This window comes from Diceros bicornis, chromosome 2, assembly GCF_020826845.1.
Source record: "Diceros bicornis minor isolate mBicDic1 chromosome 2, mDicBic1.mat.cur, whole genome shotgun sequence".
NCBI classification, from domain to species: Eukaryota; Metazoa; Chordata; class Mammalia; order Perissodactyla; family Rhinocerotidae; genus Diceros; species Diceros bicornis.
Genome location: NC_080741.1, coordinates 49527127 through 49541426, shown reverse-complemented (window position 1 = coordinate 49541426; position 14300 = coordinate 49527127). Strand labels below are relative to the sequence as shown.

Sequence of the window (14300 nt, the reverse complement as noted above, 5' to 3'; positions counted from 1 at the left end):
AGGATGGGAGACAGCTCCCCAACCCCCTTCAGTCTCAGGCTGGGTCATCTATCAGGCTGGTCCCCAGGGTAGGACCACCTGCCTCCTCAGACAAGAGTCATGGAGGCCCGGGCTGCCCCCTCACACTAGGACTCCCCCATTCATCCCTTGTTTCCCACTTCCCAATGGCCAGACTGCACTTCCCCTCAGCCCAAGGGCCTCCCAAATGTGACTGTCCCTCAGACAGGGGCTCCCAAGGACAAGACCCTGCATTCCCTTCAGCCTACAGGCTCCGCAGGACCCTTTTCCTCCTTGGTCCCGTGGCAGGACCTGGCTCTGGGCTCTGTCTCAGAGGGGCCCAGGTGGGTGAGGAAAGTGGCCAGCAGGTCCAGAGCCAGGTTCAAAAAACATTTGTCACAAGACGAACTGCACAACACAGGGTGGGGATGGGTAATTTCTAGTCAATATGCCTTTGTTTCCTGGAGTGATTCCCAAGAGGGAGTTGGAAACTCTGTCCAGCTATAAGGGGGAGCCCTGGATATCACCCAGATGTCATATCTCAGGGCCCATCTGTCTTCCCCCTGGGTGTCATTTGGGGGTGTCAAACTGAAGCATGTTTTCTCCCAGGAAAGGCCATGGCAGCTGTGAACAATCACACCCTGTCCTGTGTAGCAATATCCATCCTGGGCCAGGGGCCCATTGCATAATCCAGGTTTCCCATCCCCACACTTGCCACAATGAGGAAGAGGAGACCTTGAGCTTCCTGCCCTGGCAGCTCCTCCTGCTAGCCAGGTGACCTTTCCCTGGGCCGTCCCCGATTCACGGCCTCTACTCTTGTCAGTGATACCTAAAGCCTGTCCACCTCTACATTCTGTGTCTCCGGGTGGCCAGGGACCATGCTCTAGGCTGCCCGCTGCGCCCCTCCTGCTCAGTAACCCCTGACCCTCAGCACGGCACTCTGCCTCCTCCTCTGACTCCTCCCTGCCCCCAGCCCCAACCAGCTTCCCTCTTGCCCGTCAGACTTACTTATTTCTGCTCTAATGCAATTAGGTCCCTGTGGTGTCCAAGAATGTAGCCACAAGCACAGGTGGCAATTTAAATTTTAATCCAAATTAATTGAACTTAAGTAAACTAAAAATCAATCCCACAGTCATCCTTGCCCCATTTCCAGTGCTCAATAACCCCCTGGCACAACCCTGTCAAATCCCAGCTCACAGCAGGGTGTACTCCTTCCCCGGTACTCCTCTGTGGCAGAACCCCTAGAGGAGGCCAGGGCTGGGATGATGTCCGTCTCCGCGCTCTGCCTCCACCCAGACCAGGCCTTCTCATGCCCCTCTATGTCCCAGGGCCTGGCCCTCCATCCATCCTTTTTGTCACTGCCAGTGTATGATGCCAAGGGCCAGGTCACATCACCCGGGTCACAGGTAGACCTGCAACTGGAACCTCACACAGCTGATCGTGCAGATACGCAGCCCTGAGGAGACAGTGACGCTGTGCTGGCAATGCCACCCTAGCTCAGCTGTGACCTTCCTGACCGTACCTCACAAGAAAGCAGAAGGAGGGTGGCAGAGGCCACAGCATCAGGGGAGGAATCTGGGAGGAGGGTGGGCCTGAGATGGAAGAGAGCTCCAGAGCCAGGGGCACAGCCTGAGCAAAGACGTAGAGGCCAGCAGGGGCTACAGGAGGGGGCAGGAGGGGAGGGAGTGGTGGAAGCAGTGACAGAGGGGACGGGACATTGGTGCCCAAGAGACTCAGTGGGGGCCCCGCCGGAAACTGAGGGCTTCCTGGAGCCTGAGCAGGGCAGGGGAGGTAGGTGGGTCAGGAGGCTGCTCAGGGTGGGACTCCAAACTCCAGAGGAGCCTAGGACAGAACCAGCCCAGCTAGGACATCACCGAGCACATGGGCACCAGGGACACTTGAAGAAAATCAACTGGACGAAAAATGTCTCTGAGTCAATGACCAAACATCACGGGCTGGCCCCGTGGCTTAGCGGTTAAGTGCGTGCACTCCGCTGCTGGCGGCCCGGGTTCGGATCCCGGGCGCGCACCGACGCACCGCTTCTCTGGCCATGCTGAGGCCACATCCCACATACAGCAACTAGAAGGATGTGCAGCTATGACATACAACTATCTTCTGGGGCTTTGGGGGAAAAAATAAATTAAAAAAAAAAAATGACCAAACATCTATTTTCTCAATAACACGTTTCCAGGGCCGCCCCATGGCGTAGCGGTTAAAGTGTGTGCACTCCGCTGCGGCGGCCCAGGGTTCGCCGGTTCGGATCCCGGGTGCGCACCGACGCACCACTTGTCAGGCCATGCTGTGGCAGCCTCCTATATAAAGTGGAGGAAGATGGGCACAGATATTAGCCCAGGGCCAGTCTTCCTCAGCAAAAAGAGGAGGATTGGCAGATGTTAGCTCAGGGCCGATCTTCCTCACAAAAAATAAATAAATAAATAAATAACACATTCCCACAACTGACTAAATTAACTGATTTGTCCAAAATGTATATGACGTAACTATGTGGAGTGGGGGACGAGTGGAGTCACAGGGCCTGAGAGTGTTGGAGGAGCCGGGTCTCGGGGTTCCAGGGACCCCAAACCCTCCCAGTGTCCTCAGCCTCCCCCTCTCTGTCTCCCTCTTTCAAGTGTCACCATCCCAGGTGATGTTCCCATGTCTGCCCTAACTGATTATGAAGAGACATAAAAGCACACTTAGTAAAACTGCACAGAAATCTTCAAAAAGTTCAAACCATCTCCTATCACGTGAATTGCTGTAAGTTTTATGAAATGTTTTTTTCTTTTTTTTGCTGAGAAAGATTCGTCCTGAGCTAACATCTGATGTCAAACTTCCTCTTTTTTTTTCTGCTTTAGGAAGATTCACCCTGAACTAACATCTGTGTCAATCTTCCTCTGTTTTGTATGGGGGCACCGCAACAGCATGGCCACCAACAAGTGGTGTAGGTCCACACCCGGGAACCAAACCCGGGCCGCTGAAATGGAGCACCCTGAACTTAACCACTACACCACCAGGCCAGTGCCTATAAAATGTTTTAAGACTCTTTTTGGTTCATTGATACATTTGCTGGATAATGTAACTTGGTCATTCTCAAAAATAGAGCAATGTTCTTAAAATACTACAATGAATGCACAACAGATAATGACTCAATAATATTTGAGACATCAAATGAACTAAAATTTTCATTTATACAGAGATGAAGTTTGTATTGTATAGCAAAGAAGAATATGTTCACTGTCTATATTAAAAAGACAAATCTGTGAAAAGAATAAAATCCCCAAACTCAGTATTCAATCTCTTTAACATATCTGAGAAATGTCAATACCAAAAACACGTTCATAACACATATTAGGAATGAAGGGTCATTAAAACAAAATGTTGGTAACCTTGGTAAAGTAAGAGATTTAATCCTCAGCCATCAGACTGCTCCTGGCAGGGGCCAGGGCTCAAGCAGGTCATGGGGTTCCTGCCCTGCTCCCTAGGATCCCACCCTGCTCCCCGAGACCTCGCTCTGCTCCATGGGGTTTGTTTGGCCCTTAGAGTCTAACTCTGCTCCCTGGGCTCTCTGCCTGATTCCCAGGATCCCTCCTTGCTCCTCGGAATCTCTCCTGACTCCCCACACCCTCAGACACAGGGCTCTGACCAGTCCAAATTGCTCAGCTGGTGACCCCATTTGCATCTAGTCATGGCTTATCTGGGAAGCAGCCCCCTTTGACCCTTGCATGTCTGGTCTTCTGTGGCAGCATCCCTGACAATGCAGGGCTGTCACCAAGTTAAAAGTTCTAGCTTCTCAGCCACAATTGGAGCAGATTTGGGGAGGGGTCTTGTGCTCTCTGTGGCAGTCTCTTCTATTAATTTCACCAAAATGAAATACTGTGAGCGGAGCCTGGGGCCTCTTGTGTCCTGCACCCCTCACAGCCTCACCGTGGCCATGTGGTCTATGGAGTTTGGCCACCTGACTCCAAGGATGTGACTTGTGTGTGTAGTGACTAATGAAGCTGGCTCTGCTGCCAGCTCCACAGTCATGGCAGGAAGGGCTTCAAGGAGCTGCTTCAGGAGTCCCTCAGAGAGTGGAGATTTTAATTGTCTGGGATACATGTGCTCATGACTGATTTACTGGCTTGGTAATGTCTTTAAGGAATAAGAAGAGCTCTAAATACACGTACAGGCGTGTGACAGCACTGACTATCGCAACTCCCCATTGATCAGAAGGGATAACCGAGGCCCCTAGAGAGCAAGGGAGAATGGGGCTCAGCAGGGCCCCACGGGTGGAAGGGGCAGGGCTGGGGCTCCACTCTCAGGCCAGTGCTCTTTCCACCACCCACAGCACCCGCAGCCATCCAACACTAGAAAGCCGTCTGGAGCTTTGTGATCTGGCCTCTGGCCTCATCTCCAGCCCCAGCACCCTCCAAGCCTGCAGAGACACAGTGGAGCCCCCTCACAAGAGGCTCCTTTCCTTGACTAGAATACACTTCTCCCACCATTTACCCAGCCTTCTTGACCTGCCAGAGTCCTATGTTCCTTCGGGCCAAGGCTCACGTCCTCGAGAAAGTCCACCGTGACTGTCCTCGCCCCCGAGCTCCTGGGGCTCCCTGCACACAGTTCTCCCTCAGCACTTCACCCCACAGTGGAGTCTCTGTGGGAGTCATGAGGGGTGTGAAAATGTCATGATCGAGACAGCAAGTACAGGAGTCCTCTTGGGGAATCTGGGGACATACTCAGTAAGCTGATGAGGGTGTCAGCAGGAGAGGAAATGAGACTTTCTTTGCTCCTGAGAGGGGCAGGGCAGAGAAGGATGGGGAGACAAGCACCAGGAGGACCTGAGGGAGGGAGAAAGGGTTTGAGGCTGGGGCTGGGAGACCCAACTGACATGGGAGCCACGTCCATTTGCTTGTGTGCCTTCCTCCCGACTGTGGGCCTCCAAGGGGTGAGTCTGTTCCTCTGTGGCCCAGCTCTGAGTGGGCCCTGCACCACAGAGGCACTTAGTGTGGGGTTGATAGATGGAGACCCTGCCTGTGAGCTCCAGAATGACACTCAGGATTCTCCCAGGCCCACCCCACAGACAGGGCACCAGAAGCTGAGCCAGGAAAGACATGAGCAGCCCAGCAGCAGAAGTGCCCTTCTCAGCTTCTCCACACATGAGCAGGGGAATTGGACAATGACCTCTGAGGAGAATCTGGGAAAACTCCTCAAGAAAGTGGATCTTCCACTCCCCTGGGGTGGGGACAGATGGGACAGGCTGTGAGGATTTTGATTCTGAAGGCCATGTCATAAAGTGAGCAAGGGCACGGACACTGGAGCCGGAGTGTCCAAGTTCAGGTCCTAGCTCTACCCCTTGCTGTGTACTCTTGGGCAAGTAGCTACCCAACCTCTCTGTGCAGCCATTTCCCTCTCTGTAAAATTGGCCTTGGAGAGTGTGGACCTCAGGTGGCTGATAAAGGATGAGGTCTGATAAGGGAGTCAATGCAGGTGAAGAACGTGGGACATGGTGGCCTATAACTGATGCTCCATAAACAGCAGCTGTTATGATCAACAGGACAGAGAGCTGCCCCCAAGGGCTGGTCAGGACCTTAGACCTGGAGTCAGGCAGACAGGAGCTTGAATTATCATCTGGCTCTCATGAGCTGTGACGTCCTTTGAAAACTTCTGTCCTGGTAGGCACTCTCAGCAGCAAATGAGTGTGAACCCAACTCAGATTGCCTCAGGCATAACTGAGAAGCCCAAGGGAAGAGCAGGAGAGCAAGCTGGAGAACTGGTCCATCTGGACACTGGCTCCATTTCCCTTCAATTCTCCTGGCCAGGTTCTTGCTGGAGAAAGAGAAGAGGTGAGGGAAGGGGAGAGCAAAAGAGGCTGGAGTCAGGGTGGGCAGGATCTCTGAAGTGCCGGAGCTAAGTCCTGAGATGGGCAGGGTGCATCCTGGACACTCTCCCTGCACTCACTCCTAACCCAGCAAACAGGACAGACCAGCCCAAGACATGGGAGCTGATGGTCCTACAGAGGCTGCTGCAAGATGGCTGTCACCACCTTGTCCCCAACCTGGGGCTCCCGCCTTTCCAATCCTCCTCTATTTCCCCTCCAGTCTGGGTGAGCCAGACATTCTTTCCCATCATGCTCTGCACTTAAAATCCCCACACTGGACAAAGCACAGCCTCACCTGTGTTGAGACACCTGTCATCCCAGCCCAGGAGTCCTGGACTTCCAGGCAATCAAAGCAAAGTGGTATAAGAGAAGGAGCAGGGGCCAGGGCTGAGCGACCTGGGTTCTGGTCCTGCCCCTGCCCCACCTGCTGACCACCTGTGTGAACTTAAACAAGCCTTTCACCAGCTGCACCTCCTCCTGGTTATGAAATAGAAGATATTATTACACCTGCATGGAAGGCCCTTCTCTCCTCCATGGAGGAATTCCTCCCATATGAACTTCACTCGAGGAGTCAGAGACCCAGTCTCCAAAGAGCCTTCCCCGACTCCCGGTGAAAAATGGGACAGCAGCTATTCACTCCACACCCACCATCCAGGACAAGCTCCTTCAGACAAGCCCTGGCACAGCACAGACCATTATCAGTGTGTCCCCACAAGTCCCACTTTTCGAGGGCCTCCCTCAAAGATGCTCACTCATGTGCATGAGGAGGCACGAACCAAGATGCTCCCTGCAGTTTTACTGGGCCTAGTGGGGAACTGGAAACCATCCAGACATGTGACAATGGGGAATGGTATGTCCGTTCTATGGCCAGTAGTGCATCCATTTAAAAAGAATGAGCTGGAAACTACCCAAATACCCATCAACAGTAACAGAATAAATATATTGTAGTATATTCATACAGTGGAATACTACTCACCAACAAAAAATTGAACCAACTGTAATTACATACAACAGCATGGATGATTCTCACAAACATCATGTTGCATGAAGAAACTGGGTGTCAAAGAGTATATACTGTGTGGTTCTATTTTCTATAATTTTCACAATCCAGCAACAGTAATCTATGGAGCTCAAAGTCAGGGTCATGTTTATGGGGAAGAGGTGGCAACTGGAAAAAGGACAAGGGGACTTCTGGGTGCTGGTTACACAAATGTGATCACTTAGAAACTCAGCAAGCTGTTCATTTACAATTAATGCACGTTTCATATATACACAATGTTTCAATTAAAGTTGCCAGATATTAAGAGGAGAAGGAAAATTGCAGAATAATATGTGCAGAATGATTCCATTTAGGTAAAACATCAATCACCATAAGACAAGATACCATATTTCTTTATGTTCATAAATGTATGCAAATGTCTAGAAAAAGATCAGGACAGATACTCACCCAACTGATGAATGGAGGTTATTTCTAACTCAGAGATTGGGATCAGCGGGGCAGGGAAGCAAGTTGTCAAAAGGACTTTAGTTGTTCTAGGGTTGTTTGAATTTTTCATAAGGAGAATGCATCCTTTAACAATGCTTATTATTAAAAGAAGAAAAAGAGGAGGAGGAGGAGGAGGCAGCCATGCATGTAGGACCCTATGGCTCCAGGCACCCTCTCAACGTGGTGTTACCATGACAACCCCAAAGACTCAGGTTTTTGCCTTGGTGAGGGGAAGGGCCCCAGCGCTCCTCTGAGGGCTGTTTCCAAACTGACAGAGACAAGGCTGGAGAGAGGAGGCATCTCTCCCCAGTGAGGTGACCTCCGAGGCAAGGGACTCCTTGCTCAGCAGAGACAGTCACCAAAAGTCCTCACCAACAGCAGGGCCAGAGAGGAAAATGTTCCACCCAATGTCCCCAGTAGAAGCCACTAAGAAGCCACAGTCAGAGTGAACAAGGACACCCACAGGGAACATTCCGATTCCCCGAGTTCTTCCCTCGTTGCATCATTAGCATGTGTTGCTTGGCACAGTTATTCTTGTCAAGAGTTATGTCTCTGCAGGAGGCTGCCCTTGACTCCACTGGGTGCAGTTGGGTGGCATCAGCAACCTTCCTGAGGAGGTGGGAATCTGCCCAAATCACATGGGAGAGCTCTTCTAAACCCCCCACTGCAGACCCTCTGAGATGCTCTGGGGGCAGCCTGGATGCCTTCCTCCCTGCAGGCCCCACCCCGGTGGGAAGCACCAGTTGGGATGAGCACGATGCTCTCTCCTACTCTCAAGCCCTGGCTTCTCTGTGGTTTCTTCAGCCTGGTACAAGGCCCCACTGTGTGCTGGAGGGAGCATCATTGGTTTCCCGCCTTAAAGTAGCCCACTCAGGAAGGTAACTTACTGCCCCAAGCTGGCCCCTCACCTCTCAGATTCCCTGTCCCTCTGATGAGACCCAGCAAGAAGAGGGAGCTGCCCAGCTGGCTGACTCGCCAGCAGGATCAGACAGGAGGGATGGCAGAGCAGAGGCCACAAGGACTGGGGAGGAGGCCACAGGATGAGCCCTGAGGAAGGGGCTCCTCGCTGGTGAGGGCCCCGTATACCCCCTTCTGTAAGCCACAGTTCTCTAGCAATCTCTACAATTCTTCTGTGGGACTTACTTTCTCCAGAAGGGTGAAGTTTAGGGTCTGAATGAACTCAAGTCTCTTCCTGATAGAGAATGGCAGAAAAGATCCAGCTCAGACTTTGCCCCTGGCCTCACCACCACCCTGTAAGGGTAGGAGGGTACTGATGTGTCTTTGGATCCATGTGCCAGCTTGGGTCGCCCTGGGCAAGGCCACATGCCCCAAAGGGACTGGGCAGTGAGGGTCATCTCCAGGCAGGGCCCTTCAGGCTCCTCAGGCTCCACAGATATTTGGCCTTCCCTGGCATCTTGGGCAGACTCCTGCCTGGTATCCTTGGCACCCACTCCTGGAGCCCACAGGATGGAAGCTCCAAGACACCCACCCCTCACACTTGTTGCCTCCCCTCCTGAACTGGCTTCCTCCTTCCCTCACCCCCAAATAACCCGACTCTGTCATACCACCAATACCCACCCAGCCCAACTCCCTCACCCAGCTGAGAGGAGCTGGAAGTTCTTAGAGGACCCCTCATGGAAGCTGCTGATGGCCATGAAAGGGCTTCGGTCTCTCCAGGCCTGGGCTGTGGTGGGCTCCGTGGAGGATCACAAGGCATTCTGCCAAGACTCGCGTTAGCTGCAGTTCAAGTCTTGCCTGCAGGGCCTGTATGGATACAGTAGTCCCCTCTTATCCGCGGTATCACTTTCTGCAGTTTCAGTTACCCATGGTCAACCCTGGTCAAAATATTAAATGGAAAATTCCAGAAATAAAAAATTCATAAGTTTTAAATTGCACACAGTTCTGAGTAGTGTAATGAATCTTGCACCATCTCACTCAGTCCTGCCCAGGATGAGAATCATGTCTTTTTCCGGCGCATCCACACTGTATACCTGCCCGGTAGTCACTTAGTAACCATCTCGGTTATCAAGTTGACTGTCTCAGTATCGCAGTGCTTGTCTTCAAGTAACCCTTATTTTACTTAGTAATGGCCCCAAAGCGCAAGAGGTGATGCTGGCAATTCAGATGTGCCAAAGAGAAGCTGTAAAGTGCTCCCTTTAAGTGAAAGGGTGAAAGTTCTCCACTTAACAGGGGAAGAAAAAAAATGATATGCTGAGGTTGCTAAGATTTATGGTAACATTTATTACAGTATATTCTTATAATTGTTCAAGTTCATTACTGTTTATTGTTAACCTCTTACTGTGCCAAATTTATAAATCAAACTTGATCATAGGTATGTTTGTTTAGGAAAGAAACATACTATATATACGGTTCAGTACTATCGGCTACTTCAGGCATCCACTGGGAGTCTGGGTACATACCCTCCATGGATAAGAGGGGACCACTGTATATGCAACGTCCGTAGGATAGAGCCATTGCCCTAAAGCTCTATACCCCAACCTTTCACATATTCAACTAAGATTTCTTTTTAGAAACATAGGTCACCCATTAGGTACTCTAAATAATTATACCGATAGGGGTTGGGACCAAAACTCTCCCATATGTCTCAAGCAACATCAGGTGTGAGTGATCATCACTGTGACTCCCAGTAGGATGATCAGGCCCATTTAGAATACGGACTGTAGCCAGGCTCCCCATCTGGGGACATATCAGTTAAGTGTATTATTATCCCAGATGCAGCAAAAGGTTGGCAATCGCACATACTTCACCTCAAATGGCCAGCAAGAAGTCTGGGGTAATGCAACATTTTATCAGCACAAGAGAGAGTTTAGACTAATGTGTGTATTGCAGGCAAGGAGAGGCCTGACATTCACGTATGAAGTGGTAGCAATCTCAGCAGCGGCATTTTGCTGATGTGGAGTCAGGATCTAACCATTATTTACACTTAGAACAGTTGCTACAGTCTGTGCAGAGAATATAAAAGAGTTCAAAAATTACAGAATGGAGCTTAAGAAAAACATATCAGAGTCCAGAAAGTTCATCTTCTTCTGTGATCCTTAGTAGAGGCTGTTCACTCCTGGAGTCAGCAGTTGTTGGAAGGATTCTAAGAGTTTTTAGACTGAGATTCGTCATTGGCCATTGATCAAGCTGAGGATGGTAGTAGCAGTCTGGGTTAAATCAGCCAGTGCCCTGCAAACAAAAGCTGAGAGAGAGATTAATGGTCCCTCTTCCCACCCTTGACCTCTCTGAGTCTAGGGCATTCTACTCCCATCAGCCAGGGTTGTGGCTCTTCTTCCACAGCCAAGTGATCTGTATAACCAGCCCCTGCAGCAATCACGTCACCCTTTCTCCAGTTCTCCTCATGTCTAACACACAACATATGCCCAAGGTCATCCCTAGGTATCTAGTAGCTTCTTCCTTAAAACCATGACCCATCCTAGAACATCTACGACCCCCTGCTTTGGGAGCCATACCAGCAGGACCACCTTAGGGGCTATCACCTCAAATTCATGATCATTATCATCAGTATCGATAAGGGGCCAAATCCAGCAAGCATAGCCACCCAGCAAAGTTAGCACTAGGTTAGAGTCACCCACCACCTGGCTCCTCTTTACAACTTGCAGATTCCAGTAGTGTGATTTTCCAGGGGTAGGCATGGGAAGAAAAAGAGTAGGGTGAGTATGATTACGTTTGTGGTTTGAACATCTTATAGCCCATCTGGGCCTTCTCTCTCATTCCCTAACCTCATAATTAAACATTCTATTTAAATAGAAGGTACTCTTCCAGGGAATTGGCACATTTAGGGCCCATACTGCCTTTCTTAAGTGTGTGCTCCACTGGGAGCTGAGCCTGGTTGTCCACTTTTCCTTTTCAATTTTTCTTTTAAGAGTCCATTCCATCTTTCTATGGCAGCGTGAAATTGGAAACGATACTGGGCATAAAAGGTCCAGCGAGGGTGTCAGGTAGCTATCCACTGCTGGGTACTTTCTACTATAAGAGAGAATCACTCTTGATTGGATGTGTTTAGAGAATCCTAATATGTAACATAGTCCATCTAAGTGTCCTTGAATAGTATGGCCCAAGTATGCTGTGCAGACAGGGATGGCACCCCTGGTTATGTGCCCTGGAGTCCCCTTTGTCACTCAAGTGTGGAGCTGGCACTCAGGCACATTTCCCAGGCTTCCTTGGCCTCATGAGTTGGAATCGCTAGATTTTATTTTGGGGCCTGATCCTGATTTGTAGATGGATTACCATGCCCTGTGTGATGGTATATCCCCATGGCTATGGTCCTTACCTGGGCAGTGCAGGTTTGACTAACTATTGATTCCATTGATGTTTATTCTTGAGTGCTCCTTTTCCATGGACATCCACATGAGTCATGAACAGGGGCTGTGGGTCCTGTGCAATCTGCTGCCATAATGTTTGTCCCCACAAAGACTGAGACTTGATTGTTGAGGTGTCACACTCACAGGCACCAGACCACGTTACCAATCCATTGTCTCCTTCCCACGAGTCAGCAAAAAATGTAACAAGGTGAATTTGAGCTGTTTTCCAGGGCAAGCCCCATAGCCCACAACTCCCCTCATTGAGAAGAGTGCCCTTTTTCATGAGCAGTTTTAACAGATTTCTTTGAGGCTAACAGCTGAAGGAGCCCAGCATATCCATCTGCCTTGAATTTCTCTGAACCACCACGCATCAGGACTAGGCATCTTCAGGAGGTTTGGTGTACCAAAGCCACAAAGAAGCTCTGACACAGACCCCACATCTGAGCTAGCTGATTCTGGAAGGTGACTCGCCACATTTTCCTATAGATCTTGGACTCCACTAATGCCCATTTACCTCTTTCCTGGGCAATATCCATTTTGTTGATGTTTTCATTTTTTACCCAGCCCATGATAGTGACGTCAGGCCATAACAATACCTGCTGTTACTTTCTTAGTCTCTCACTGTCCGCTAACGCCCAATAAGAAGCCAGTAATTACCTCTCAAATGGGCTATACCACGTGGCATTGCAAGGCAAGTACTGTGTCTGTATCCACAAGGGATTTTTTCCCAGTGGTTACATCCTTCTGCCACAGGAGGAAGTCTATATAATTGTTACTCACCCGCACTTGTAATTTAAAGGGTATTTAGGACTAATTGGCCTGATCAGACGGCAGTCTGTGCAGCCTGTTTGGTGGTTTCTTTAAGCACTTCTGCATCTACCAGCTCTTTAGTTGGTTGTGGTGGTCTCTTCCCCCACACACGCTGGTCTTCTACCCTGCTTTGCTGCCACCACGAGGCTGGGCTGAGGGATCCTAGTAGTTTCCCAGGTCTCCCTTTGTGCCACTGCCACTGTCTTAACCTTGGCCTTTACCCAGTAGGAGCATCCCTTACAGTCAGAAGCATTACTCATCCTTAGAACATCTGTTTCCACAATCCATTAAGCAGGATCAGCTACGTGGGTGTGCGGAATGTCCACCAAGTAAAAAACACACAGTAGTTTCAAGGACCACGGTAGGGCCAGTGACAGCGGAAACGGCACCTTTCTAACCTAAAAACACAGCCATGAAGCACCACCACTAGCCTGGAGAGGAGCAGTCAGAGAGCTGATGCAGAAGCAAGAGGGCCAGAGCCCGTGGAGGGTGGCCTTTTTCACTCCCAGACAAACAAGGGCCAACTTTTAACAGGGGTTACAAGTTTGGCACACAGCGCTGGTTTTAGTACCAGGAACCGAGAGTTCTTTACTCTGTAAAAGGAAGCCAGTTCTCTTTGACTGCCAGAGGGGTTCGGTTTTGTGAATCCACCTACATTATTCAAGAAACTTTACCTGGCAAACAGGCCTGTGAGCTTTGTTGTGATTCATCAGTCACTCCTGCTGACTGTTGGTGTCACAGAAGGTAGAGGCTAAGCTGGAAACCTCCGTCTTGCCAACCAACAGGACATCATTGATGCAGTGAAAACAGTGGACAATGTTGTCAGTATATTCTTGGAAGATCCTTCCACTACACGTTAATGTGATGTGTTATTGGAACGCAGATATAATTAATTACAGATGTACACTGTAAACCCTACAACAACCACTTAAAAATACTCTAAACAGAAGTATAAATTGTAAGCCAAAAGTGGACATAAAGCATAATCATAAAAATAATCCAGAAGAAGGCAGAAAAAGAGGAAGGGAAAATAAACAAAGTAGAAATTCATGAATAATAAATAGCTACAAGATGTTAGGTTATAACCCAGACATGTCACGGCTTACACTAAACGTAAGTGGTCCTGCGTTAACCGAGTTTTCTACTCTCTGTGAGTGCTGTTTTCCCACCTGAGGCCTTGCTGACTAGGGAGGGACTGCCCCTCCCAGGTGGAGTGGATTCCCAGAGCCAGCAAGCACTCTCCCTCAAGCAGGCCTTTCATAGGGGAACTAGCCATCCCCACCTCCACCTCTTCTGCTGGTGAGACTTAACCTCCTGTCCTCACCACCTGGGGCCAGGCATCAGACAACCTGGGGCAGCCCCTACACTCTGAGCCCACGGAAATTATTCTAACTCACCAATCCTAAACACGGTCACCCCCTTGCCCTGCCTTGCCCATTCCTTCCCTGGAAAACCATCATACACGAGTTCCCGCAGTTCCCCTCACTCTCCCTGCCTCTGACTGACCCTCCTGTGGCCCAGCATGGTGGGACAGGCCCCCTCCTCTGGGGAACTGGGAGTAATGAGCTCTCTTTTCACTGGTCTCCTGATCTGTTGGCCTCACCACACCTGAGTAACCCAAAATCCTGGGAACAATTTAAAACAATGAGAGAAAGAGAGAGAGAGAGAAAAGGGATAAAGCAAATGGGCAAAATGTTAACAAGATAACTCTGGGTAAGGAGAATATGAACTCTTTTTTTGTACTTTTCTGTAAATTTGAAATTAAACCAAATAAATGTTTTTTAAAAATTTTAAAGGTACAACATTCAGTAATTGGACAAGCATT

The 14300-nt window shown here is 49.8% G+C and overlaps 1 protein-coding gene across 1 annotated transcript in view; it reads right to left on the bottom strand.

Moving 5' to 3' along the window:
- Positions 1 to 14300, bottom strand: part of LOC131421038 (protegrin-2-like) — a 32338-nt gene that overhangs the window by 3260 nt on the left and 14778 nt on the right. The window contains exon 5 of the mRNA XM_058567575.1: positions 1520 to 1655. Coding sequence (XP_058423558.1) covers positions 1520 to 1655 — 136 coding nt within the window. The remainder of the gene's footprint in view (positions 1 to 1519; positions 1656 to 14300) is intronic.